Here is a 12,678-nt window from a genome sequence, read left to right as displayed (position 1 = left end):
TTTGAATTCCCAGTCAGACACTGGCACTATATGGCAGTAGCAAGAAATGAGGGTATTTGTATTCCCAATATATTCTTTGAATTCCCAGTCAGACAATGGCACTGTATACCAGTAGTAAAAATTGTGGGTGCACGTAACCCCAATATATTCTTTGATTTCCCAGTCAGACACTGGCACTATATGGCAGTAGCAAGAAATGAGGGTATTTGTATTCCCAATATATTCTTTGAATTCCCAGTCAGACAATGGCACTGTATACCAGTAGTAAAAATTGTGGGTGCACGTAACCCCAATATATTCTTTGATTTCCCAGTCAGACACTGGCACTATATGGCAGTAGCAAGAAATGAGGGTATTTGTATTCCCAATATATTCTTTGAATTCCCAGTCAGACAATGGCACTGTATACCAGTAGTAAAAATTGTGGGTGCACGTAACCCCAATATATTCTTTGAATTCCCAGTCAGACACTGGCACTATATGGCAGTAGCAAGAAATGAGGGTATTTGTATTCCCAATATATTCTTTGAATTCCCAGTCAGACAATGGCACTGTATACCAGTAGTAAAAATTGTGGGTGCACGTAACCCCAATATATTCTTTGAATTCCCAGTCAGACACTGGCACTATATGGCAGTAGCAAGAAATGAGGGTATTTGTATTCCCAATATATTCTTTGAATTCCCAGTCAGACAATGGCACTGTATACCAGTAGTAAAAATTGTGGGTGCACGTAACCCCAATATATTCTTTGAATTCCCAGTCAGACACTGGCACTATATGGCAGTAGCAAGAAATGAGGGTATTTGTATTCCCAATATATTCTTTGAATTCCCAGTCAGACAATGGCACTGTATACCAGTAGTAAAAATTGTGGGTGCACGTAACCCCAATATATTCTTTGAATTACCAGTCAGAAACTGGCACTATATGGCAGTAGCAAGAAATGAGGGTATTTGTATTCCCAATATATTCTTTGAATTCCCAGTCAGACAATGGCACTGTATACCAGTAGTAAAAATTGTGGGTGCACGTAACCCCAATATATTCTTTGAATTCCCAGTCAGACACTGGCACTATATGGCAGTAGCAAGAAATGAGGGTATTTGTATTCCCAATATATTCTTTGAATTCCCAGTCAGACAATGGCACTGTATACCAGTAGTAAAAATTGTGGGTGCACGTAACCCCAATATATTCTTTGAATTACCAGTCAGAAACTGGCACTATATGGCAGTAGCAAGAAATGAGGGTATTTATAACCCCAATATATTCTTTGAATTCCCAGTCAGACAATGGCACTGTATACCAGTAGTAAAAATTGTGGGTGCACGTAACCCCAATATATTCTTTGAATTCCCAGTCAGACACTGGCACTATATGGCAGTAGCAAGAAATGAGGGTATTTGTATTCCCAATATATTCTTTGAATTCCCAGTCAGACAATGGCACTGTATACCAGTAGTAAAAATTGTGGGTGCACGTAACCCCAATATATTCTTTGAATTCCCAGTCAGACACTGGCACTATATGGCAGTAGCAAGAAATGAGGGTATTTGTATTCCCAATATACTCTTTGAATTCCCAGTCAGACAATGGCACTGTATACCAGTAGTAAAAATTGTGGGTGTATATAGCCCCAATTCTATTGCTAGGGGACTTGCAGGGTATTTCTGGGGTGAAGGTGGGGGGGCACACCGTTGGAACGGGTATCGGGGTATATATCGGGTATACGGGAATACACTGACAGTGTATTCCATTCAGGATCCTGGGAAAGCTGGGTTGCGGCGATTGAGCCCGTCAGTGCCACGTTACACTGACAAGCTTCTCCCTGGAATTTAGCTCTTACAAGAGCTGTTGGTTGTCTTCTCCTTCCTATCCTAGCCTGTCCCTGCCTACCCAGAATCTAAGCCCTAGCTAGCTGGACGGAAACCTCCGTCCTCGGTGAATTGCAAGCTCAGAATGACGCGAACCTGGGCGGCGCTGTTCTTTTAAATTAGAGGTCACATGTTTTCGGCAGCCAATGGGTTTTGCCTACTTTTCTCAACGTCACCGGTGTTGTAGTTCCTGTCCCACCTACCCTGCGCTGTTATTGGAGCAAAAAAGGCGCCAGGGAAGGTGGGAGGGGAATCGAGTAATGGCGCACTTTACCACGCGGTGTTCGATTCGATTCGAACATGCCGAACAGCCTAATATCCGATCGAACATGAGTTCGATAGAACACTGTTCGCTCATCTCTATTAAGGAACGATATTGTCTTGAAAAATTAATCAATCATTTGGGGCCACATCTAGAAAATGTAAAAGACAGAGTCTATAGACAGTCTATATACAATAGGTTTGGTTACTATTAGGTATGGAAGTAATTACCAGTAATCGCGGGTAATACAGTTTTCGGTTCTAGGAAAAATAAAAACAGTGAGAGTTACTTGTTAGTTTTGACTTTCTTATATTTCATCTACAATTAGCATTATCTTATAAATTCTGAATTTGGCGATGAGGTATCGGTGGCTCCTATGGCTCATTTCCTTCAGTTTGTTCTAGACATGTTCCTCTCAACAGTAGAGGGGGATTTACTAACCTATGTAAAAATATCCAAATCTATTCTCCAGGATGTAATTAGGAGAACAGTGCCTCTATACACCGCCCTCTAGAGGGCAGCATCCTTAACATCATGCATGACTCAGTTAATAAGCCTACCATCATGATGTGGATTTAATTGCCAAATTAGTATTTCTATTCCAAAAGGAACAGATTCCCACCTATGGCCAGCGCTGTTTCGGTCTTTTGGGCCTCCTCAGCATAGCGTAGGGATACTGATTTGGCAGAGTGAGAGACTATAGACCAGGGTCAGGGGATAATCGTACACCTTAGGGAGAGTGTGTGCCTACATAGGCAGTACGGAGACTTACAAGTCATTCCTGCTCCGCTAGGGATAGGATAGAAATAGATTTGCATATTTTTTACCCAGAATCCTTAGTGGAGCAGGAATGACTTGTGCAGCCCATCCCATAGAATTAGTAGAATAGAGCTGCTCATAATATGGCCTCCTCTCCACAGGGTTTGCTGTTCCCAGATTAGATGCAGGTTCTAAAGGTGCGGCCGACATGTTTTGTACATTTATAACATATTCTCTGGCTTTAAGTATCCCATATGGGAATACAACCTTACAAACATAATGAGGAAGATGATGGTGATAGACCCCAATTTATAATAGTCAAGAAAAAATGTAATAGATGCAAATTGATGAATATAAAATACAGTACACACCTTCTATACCCGGAGCCACTGACCCATAGGCCATATTTCTTGAGAAACCGATGATTAGAAGACCAAAAGGTGTTGTGCCATGTTGCACCGTGTTAGAGCTGAAGCCACCTCCATAATAATATTCTGACCAAGAATATTCGGACTGAGCGAACACATTCCACTTCGTATTTCGTAGACCTTTCCCATTATATGTTATTTCAGGTCCACTCGAGGTCTTTGCTATGATAAGAGCCAAATTATTGTCAAAACCCTTCTGTCCGATGAGGTTATACGTAAGACTGAAGGACTCGATGTCAGGTATTTTGGTCAGGAAAGATCCAAAGGGCATGCCTTGAGTTTTTCCACCAGTCCCATAAAACAAGACTTGAATTCTCTCTTCGCTGTGGATGGATAAGGGTGAAGATGCGGAGACTTTAAGAGTCATCAGTTGTCCTGCTTCTGCTTTTCCCTTTACCCTCTTTCCACCTGACTGGTATTCAAAAAAAGTTGATTTAGAAGAAAAGACATAAACGATGTCATATGTTGGCTGCAAGGACAGGCATGGAACAAAGTAGGAAGTTCCCCAATGTTCAACAGGTTGGAGTTGTTCGTACACATGACTACAACCTACTTTACTAGGAGCACATGAGTGGCCAGATAGGACAGCCACGGGGTGTTGAGAGTTTATCCTGGTTCCAGAGAGATCATCTTTACTCTGAATCTGCAGAAACTGGAACGGTTCTAGATTCACCGTCAACGTTTTGCCTTTCCGATAATACTTCTCGTTGAATAGCAGGGATGTGCTGAGGACCATGGTGACTGTTGTTGGAAATTCCTGGGCAAGGACACCAAACTCTGTATAGTGATCTGAAGATTTAATGAAAGGGGTGACTATGTAGTGATCTTTTCCCCATTGGTCAACTGGGTACATCAAAGCAACATCTCCACTGGTTCCCTTAAAGGAACGGGACATCACAGTGATATCGGCATCGGCTTTAATGATGGTGCTACATGGACATATCCCAGATCCTGTTCTTTCCCTTGATCTTGGAAGCTGAATTGTTACTGTTTCTCCTTTTCCAACTTTGACTTCCTTTTTAAAATTTGACTTGTTGATGGAGATGGTTACCGAGGTGGAAGGTGAAATCCCAGTCACCAGGATTTCCCTCAAAGGGATTTCGGTGGAGAATGAGTTGTGCATAAACGCTGCAAGAAAGTATCTTCCTTGTGTGGTCCTTTTCCTCCAGCCTGTAGATGAACGTTGTAGATTAATACTTAGAAGGGTCTTCAGGAGATCTTATTGTCTTAAATGTAAACTGTCTACTAGAGATGAGCGAGTAGTGTTCGATCGAGTAGGTGTTCGATGGAATACTACGGTATTCGAAATACTCGTACTCGATCGAACACTACTAGCTGTTCAAAGTTTAATGTTCGATGCAGAACCAGCGTTGATTGGCAGAATGCTATACATTGCCAATCAACGCTGGTTCTTCTCTTACCTTTAGAACTCTTCTCCGTGCAGCATCCCCGCGGCGTCTTCCAGCTGGAATTCACTCTGCCTAGGCATCCGGCCTAGGCAGAGCCGACTGCGCATGCGCGGGTATGCCCTCGCATGCACAGTCGGCTCTGCTCAGGCGTCGGGCCGGGCAGAACCGACCGCGCATGCACAGTCGGCTCTGCCTAGGCCCCGATGCCTAGGCAGAGTGAATTCCAGCCAGAAGACGCCGCGGGGGCGCTGCGCTGGGAGAAGACTTCAAGGAGAATCCAGCCCGACCGGTACTCGTGGACTTGGTAAGTATAATTTTATCGAATTTTGCGTACCTCTGAAACGAGCATTTCCCCCATAGACTATAATGGGGTTCGAAATCCGTTCAAACAGTCAAACAGTGTGCGGCTGTTCGAATCGGATTTCGAACCTCAGACATTTTAGTGTTCGCTCATCTCTACTGTCTACACAACTGCATATAGTTTTGAAGAATCAATATCATATTTACATCTCAGCAGCCTCCATTCCCCTTCCACTGCTATGACCCTCCCCCATGCTATGGATATTATCCCGTTACAATGATGAAATGCACACCCAGCTCCAGTGCTGAGCTTGACTTACATGGTACATGTGCAAGATTGTCTCGGTCTGAACTGGTGATGAGATCAAGTGTTGAAAGCTTGAATTCATGTAACCAGCTCTCCACCCCTTTGACCAAATTTACATATGGGACAAAGATTGTAAGGATGGAGACATTGCTCACACATTATATAGACAGTGTCATTGCAGAAACTGATACAGTATGTCATTTCTTCTGAGAGTTTTAGTGGCTAAATTGTGCAATCCAGTGTTGTACACTACCCAAAAGAAGCCTCTGAGAGTTTTTTATAGGGCAGCAGTGGAAGCAATTTTAGGCTCAGTGTCCAAGTCTAATCATTTACGGATCTGCCTGACACATAACTCCAGGATGAGTTTTGCAGCAATCCAACATTTCTATCTGGGTGCGGTAATTTTTAGGAAATAAGTGTAATTCTTTGTATTTATCCAGCACCAACCTATTCTGTACGGCTGAACATTTTCACATTAAAATATTGGAAAGATGTATTTCTGACCCTGTGCATGATAACAAGGTTTCATGTATCTATATGAAACTTTGATTTTCTATCCAAATAAGGTTGCCCTGAGATATTGACTTCATACCATTCCATACTCTACTGACACGTCCCTGTGCCTATGTCAATACCGATACTCCTAAAAACTGCAATATTTGTACAGTAATTCAGATTTATTCCCTGATCTATTTCCTATTATATAGTCCCAACATGTACTGTAGCAGTGTACAGAGGTGGAAATCTTCACATTAACCCAATGAGAGGATGTATTTATGATGTCCTCCATATAAATTTTATATTCATTAACATTTTATGGAATTGGTATTTTAAAAACTCACCAAACACATTTTGTGTGAAATTTTCACCAACTTGAAGCGACGATTTCCCTGTTGGCAAGATAATCAAAATATTAGTATCAGGTGAACATATTCTTAACAGCACTCCATGTGGCCAAGCGGAGTATTACAAGTAAAAGCTCACCAATTGTTATCATCCATTGACTATGTATTTATATATTTTACATACTGGCAAAAATTACCTATTTTCCTGCTAATATTTCCTTTATTATAATTTAAAAAAAAAATAGGTTTTCATTGCAATTGACAAAGTTCAAACATCCTTATCCAAAAGGAAGAGTTTTCCTTATGCAAGAGCCATGACCTCTTCACTGTTTATATCACATATCATATGTTTCATAGTAGTTGTGTGTTGTAATTACAGCCTCATTTTATACATTGAAATGGGAAAAGCCTGTAATTACATTGTATGACTGCTATTAAACAGATGATGTGCAATAAAACAGTGAAGGGGTCAGGGCACTCACACAATTGCCATGGCCCTTCAAACAGTTGATCAAGGTGTTAGACCCCCTTATTGATGACCTAAGTTTAGGTCCTCTGCACTGTTTAAAGAGGTTTTTCTACAAAGTCAAATATTCCTTATCCACAGGAAAGGAGATATGAGTCTGATCAGGGGGAATCCTGACCAATAGGCCCAACTCAAACACAAGAACAAGACGACCTGGAATCCCTGTCTGAATGGAACGACGGTTGTGCAGACATTCTGCTGTTCCGTTCATCTATAGACCGAACCTGCCAAAGAAAAATCAAGTGCAATGTTCAGCTAACTGCAGCAGTCCCATAGAGTTGCACAGATGCGCTGCATCTGGAGGATTGCCACTCCATTCAGAAGGGGATTCAAGGGAACCTTTTTGGAAATTGGGGCGGTCCTAATATTTGAACCCTCACTCTGACAAGACTGTTGTCCTAATGATAATGATAAAGTGGGCGGTAAGACTATGGTTTCTCTGGGGGTGAAGTCATGTAGTGATACCCCCCACTTGGATAGTATAACCTAAGTGCATTAGTATTAAAATGTCTGATATCTTTGGAATAGCTGAATAAATTTGGATACACAAAACATCAGAGTGACCACGCCAATCAAATGATATATGTCATTGGGCTTTTCAGTCCTGGTGACGGGTCCTCCTTATGTTAGTGGGGCAGGACTCGGTTTGTTTTTTGACTGCTATACTTCTAGTTCTGGATGGTCTACTCTACGGCCCAGGAATCGGTCATTGGCATGGTTTTCAGGTATATATTGTTCTGTAATAAACCACTGGATACATTATTATGCCCACCTGGTGTTTCACCTGTTCCATGAAGGATTCCACCTACAAGAATAAAACTACATGTTAGAATAAGGCCTATATGAGTATGAAAATGATGTCTATGTTTTGAAGCTCTAAACTTTTTGGTGGAAAACTGACAAAAATTTCAAAAATATCTGCTGTCCTCAAAGTGTCCTCAACGTTTTAGACTGTTCTTCACTGTCTCAATGTAACCTCTTCAGATCACAAGAAATTCTCTCCAAGGCTCTCCAAGTTTCCAAAGGTCAACTGCGCTTCCTGACCTTTTTGCTGCTAGTACAGACTCAACAGCGCTTATGAGTGGCTGAGCATGGTAGTGCAACTAAGATGTTTTTAAAATTAGTACGGCAGAACTTGATTATAGGGTTATCCAGGATTAGAAAACATGGCTGCTGTCAGGAAGTGACATCATATAGGTTGGTCATTTGCATGGGAGCATTGCCATGTGGCCTACAGAATGTGATGTCACTTCCTGAGTAATAAAAAGCAGCCACGTTTACTAATCCTGAATAATCCCTTTAAGTCTAGTTTGTTCTCCTCATTTCAAGGGATCCTAGGGTTTGGATCTGTATGGTCACACATTTGCTGATGGCCTATTTTAAGGTATAATTTTGGAGTTGATATTGCTATGCTGAAAACAATTACCTAGACTTAATTCATGATTGAACCCACCTACTGCTTCACCAATTCCTTGGAATATTCCACCTTCAAAATAAAGACATGCATTAGTACATGGTACAAGGGCTAGATTACTTCTTTCCTTATGTATTATTACTTAAAGAGGACCTTTCATCACCTCCACCAATTCAAGTTCTTAGTATCTGTTTGGGGCTGCATCATGGATTCCAGCACACTTGAAATTTTTCCTCTAGCCCCCACCATTCCAGAGCAATAAATGTAGTTTTGATGCCCGGTGTGATGCGCGATGTCAGGCAGGGGGTGTTATTCAGAGCTCCAATCAGAGGCAGCCAGTGTCAGAGCTCAGAATCACACCCCTTGTCTGTTCCTCCTTACAGAACAGAGTCTAAATAGCACCAAAATGAACAGCATTGATTGCTCAGAGAAGGTGGGGACTAGAGAAAAAATTCCAACTGTGCCAGAATCAATGGAGCTGTGCCTAATAAATTGTGCAAAGAGTAGGACTTGTTGAAGTTGGAGAAAGATCCTCCTTAAATCTATTTTCATGGTATTTTATTTAATTTTATGTTCTGTTCTTTCTTAAGTGGCTCAATATAATCTAACGTTACCTATTGGTGATACAAGTTTTCCACCGACATCTGAAAAACAATTTTAAGGTACAATCAATTTTGCAACTGTTCCTAATTAGAGATTCAATTCATAATAGGCAGATTCCCAAGTGATCACAGAGAAAGGACAAAGACGGAAATTAAATCAGCCCAACCCCTTTATAGAGGGAAAAGGTGTAAGAAAAACTAAGAAACTGAGAAATGATAAATGGCGTCACTACTCACCTAACGTAGTGTTTCTCATTCCACTTCCAACTGCTAATGGCAGACCTGATGAAATATAGATAGAATTACTATAAATTATATTATTGTCATTTAACTATTTCTCTTAGCTTTACGGCGCAGAGCATTACAGATATTGTCACTGATTGTCCCTGTGGGGAATCGCTCAGGTAGATGCTCGGTAGCAGTGCAGGAAACAGGGATACGGACACTGGATTGCACACAAGTTCAGGCTTTATTCACTTGCAGTGCATTAATTGCCTTTGCAAAGGCACAAATAAACAAAACAAAGCCTTCTTGGCTGAGAACTAAACTAAACACAAGCAAACTTTTCCCTGACTATACAGGAGACTGGCTACCAGACTCCCACCTTGGCAACAACAACGAGTGGCACAGTACCTGCTTTGTATGTTCTGTCTGTACAGGTCAGCTCTGTCAGTGTGATGCCACACAGACTATATCAGGCCTTGATTACCCAGCTGACCTCCCTGGTGTGAGTCTTTACCAAACACCCTTTAGCTGCCTGGATGGAATGTACCTGTCTTCCCAGACCACACCCTTCGCTCTCTCATAGTCCCCTATAGGGCTCACAATCTAAGTTGTCTACCAGTATAAATCTAGTGAAATTCGCTATTGAACCCACCTGCCACTTGACCAACGCCATGGAGGATTCCACCTACAAAATAGAAACACACATTAGCTTATGGTAAGGTTGATAAGACTTGTTTCCTGGTCCACATGTTACTCACTTCTCCCAGGAACTCTATTTTGAGCAGCTCTAGGCTTTTATAAACTGATCCCCCTATCAGTAATGACGTCCTATTGGTTTTAGGTGACCTCAGAAGCCAATCACAGGGCTCAGCGGTGACCTCCTCACAAAGGTCGGCGACTGCGACATGTGAAGACGTGACCATCACCAGGATCAAGGTATCCCCAGTCACACGGTCAAATACCTTCTTGGCGCCAATGGTAAGAAGGCAGGAGGGATCTTTTGTAGTCTTAGCTCAGGATATATTTAGAAGGGTCTTGTTGGTTATATATGAGGTCATCTCCACTGTATGAAACCCTTCTGATCATTATGAATGAGGAATGGTAGGACTGGGCTCAATCTGGTAGCCATAGGAATACATCTCAATGTCAATGTAAGACTACAGGGTGGGTGTAAGGGAATTGCTAAGACAGCAATTCCCAGAACTGTTAAACCCTGGGAGGGGTACAAGAGACATTTGCACCTTAGGCTTGAAGAAGCGTGACTGTGAACGCGAAACGGCTGTTGCCTCTTTTTTGCCAATTGTGCTATCACTCCCTCCCTTTGGATTTATTTTACTTATGCACCTAATAAAATGATATGTTTTAGAGAAAAGAGAAGACGACTGTCATCCTTTGGAGAATGTTTGGTGAGTGCCCACCCATTACTGCTCTTTTTTGTTCTACTTCCTATTGCTAGGCCCTATCCTAGGTAATAGGCGACAACCACGAGGACAATCCCTCCAAAATATGTGAAACACAAAACACAGACAAGACGAACAACAACAAAGGGAGGTCAGCTAGCCAGGGTTCGGTAACAGGAGAGCGATGCAGTGCCAAATCGGAGTCAAGAGAATAGTCAATGAGAAAAGCCCAAGGTCAGGTATAATAGTATAAGCAAACAGGGACAGTAAGAGCAGGTATGCGCACGGCACTAACAAGCACTGGTGTAAATGGGAACCAAGGTTAAATAGGGAGGAAGAACCCGCCCATGGAGTTCACAGAAAGGCAGCTGTCAATCACAGGGCAAGGCAAGATTAACCACTTAATGGACAGAGGCAACCTTGGCAGAAGATGGGTGTGGTGCAAATCCAATTAAGGACTAGAGCCGTGTTCACACAGTGCAACTAAAAACTTTAAGCAGATTATCAAACTGCACACGCCTCCTGCGCCGTAGCACGCGAGCAGAGGGTGGCGCAGAGACCCGAACAGGCAGAGATGTTACAGTGGGATTTGGAGCAGAGCGAGGGGTCTTTATCCAGTTCTACTATTACAGTGATTAACATCATGAGCAATTGTCAAAGTAGCAGGATGAGGAGTAAGAGATCTTATTTAATAACTTGGGACAAGGGATTCTTGGAAAATTTTAAACTTTGTGCCATAATTTTAAAATTTATCAAATTTTAGAAGACAAGATGACTTGTTTCCTTAAAGAGTGGTACTGAACTTTTCTTTTACGTTAAAATTCTCAAAAATGTACTTATTTCAGGGTAGGCCTACACTGCAACTTTTTGTAACACTACTCTGATTTTAACTATAGAGGTCAATGTTCAATTTTCAATATTTTATTTAGAAACACAAACACCAGTGTTCCAATATTCACCTGTACTAGTGTACTAGAAATTCACGAAAAGTTGCATTAAACCCACCTGCTGCTTCTCCGACTCCATGTAGCGCTTCACCTTCAAAAATACATATATGCATATGGTGAGGTCACTTATTATCTACACAAATAACAAAAAAAAAGGACTTTTTTCTACGTTAATTGCAACTCTCAAAAATTTACTTAATTTACATCGTTGTGCAACTAAACTCAAAAAGTTGCACGCCTCTACTTTGGGACTTTTCTAACTAAGGATTCTCGATAGCGGGGCTTGATAATTCTTCCCCATTCTCTTCTATTTAAGAATAATGGATCATTGACCAATATATGGATCATGGATTAAGGAGAATGTGGAGGAAATTAGGGTCAAAAAGCATCAGGTTCCTTATGGTTAGGTGTGTGCTGTTCTCCACTGGTACCAGTTGGGTTCCCATTAGTATTTTTGATTTCAGACCCCCTGATTCTTTCCCCACCCCTGTACTTACATTTACCTGTTATTATTCTCCTGTGACTATACCCGTCATGACCATTAAAAATCTTAGTGTGTGATAAAATCAGAAAACATTAATATATGACATGTGTAACTCTACCTATAGGTGATAGAACTTTTTCTCCAGTATCTGAAAGACAGAATTTGAATTTATTTCAAACCCATTTTATAATTTTAGCTAAATTACCAAAATGTAAAAAAAAAAAAAAATTAAATGAATAAATAAAAATTTTAGTTAATATATTTTATCTTACCCAGCCTAAATGATATATATTTGTTAAAACCAGGGCTAGAAAAATATAAATCTGTTATACCATCAGTACTTACCTAATGCAGTCTGTAGTATTCCCGTTCCAACAGCTACTGGTACGCCTACTATATGGGGAAAAATACAATTAATGCTAAGTTCACGCTTGCGCTGTGCTCTGCGTCATTCGTATCTGCCAAGGGACCCATAGGATAGAGCGCCCCCTATATAAATGTAATGGCTTCTCATTAAACATTATACTCACCTGCTGCTTCACCAATTCCATGCAGTGCGCCACCTTAAAAAATAGAAATTTCATTAGCATATGGACTTTTTCTATGTTAATTATAAATCTCAAAACTTCACATCATTTGATCAAGATAAGGCCACGTTGCACATAACCTTAAACCATTCGCAACGTCAATAGTATGGAAGATGTCAGGACTTTTAACATGGCATATGCTAAGGAGTTGATGAAATGCAGAGCCTCCTGAGCATTAACCTTTCAGATACCTCAATCAAGTGTGACAAAGCATCTAAAGCCTGATGAAGTGCGGCCTCCGCCATGTTTCATCAAATTACTGTCCCTCGGAGTAGGTGGGTAATGATCTGTAACCCTGGAGGGGTA

General features: G+C 41.3%; 1 protein-coding gene across 1 annotated transcript; it reads right to left on the bottom strand.

Moving 5' to 3' along the window:
* Nucleotides 1–2,270: 2,270 nt before the first annotated feature.
* On the bottom strand, nucleotides 2,271–12,617 carry LOC142210121 (IgGFc-binding protein-like). The gene is made up of 10 exons (XM_075279148.1): nucleotides 12,564–12,617; nucleotides 12,316–12,348; nucleotides 11,360–11,434; nucleotides 9,555–9,639; nucleotides 8,967–9,011; nucleotides 8,140–8,199; nucleotides 7,486–7,518; nucleotides 6,185–6,232; nucleotides 3,270–4,496; nucleotides 2,271–2,290 (listed from the first exon to the last, which is right to left on the bottom strand). Exons 1-10 carry the CDS (start codon nucleotides 12,615–12,617, stop codon nucleotides 2,271–2,273), a joined length of 1,680 nt encoding a protein of 559 aa, XP_075135249.1.
* Between the last annotated feature and the right edge of the window lie 61 nt (nucleotides 12,618–12,678).

This window comes from Leptodactylus fuscus, chromosome 6, assembly GCF_031893055.1.
Source record: "Leptodactylus fuscus isolate aLepFus1 chromosome 6, aLepFus1.hap2, whole genome shotgun sequence".
NCBI lineage: Eukaryota > Metazoa > Chordata > Amphibia > Anura > Leptodactylidae > Leptodactylus > Leptodactylus fuscus.
The sequence above is the reverse complement of the archived record's forward strand: the minus strand, read 5'-3'. Positions and strand labels throughout refer to the sequence as shown.

Bases quoted from the DNA above. Each gene is read 5' to 3' on its own strand.
- LOC142210121 (XM_075279148.1), bottom strand. From the start codon at position 12,617: ATGGCGGAGGCCGCACTTCATCAGGCTTTAGATGCTTTGTCACACTTG. The intron at 7,519-8,139 runs GTAATTGTTTTC...TTATTCTTGTAG, and splicing joins CAATCATGAATTAAGTCTAG to GTGGAATCCTTCATGGAACA. The intron at 2,291-3,269 runs GTGTGTACTGTA...TACATTTTCTAG, and splicing joins AGTGGCTCCGGGTATAGAAG to ATGTGGCCCCAAATGATTGA.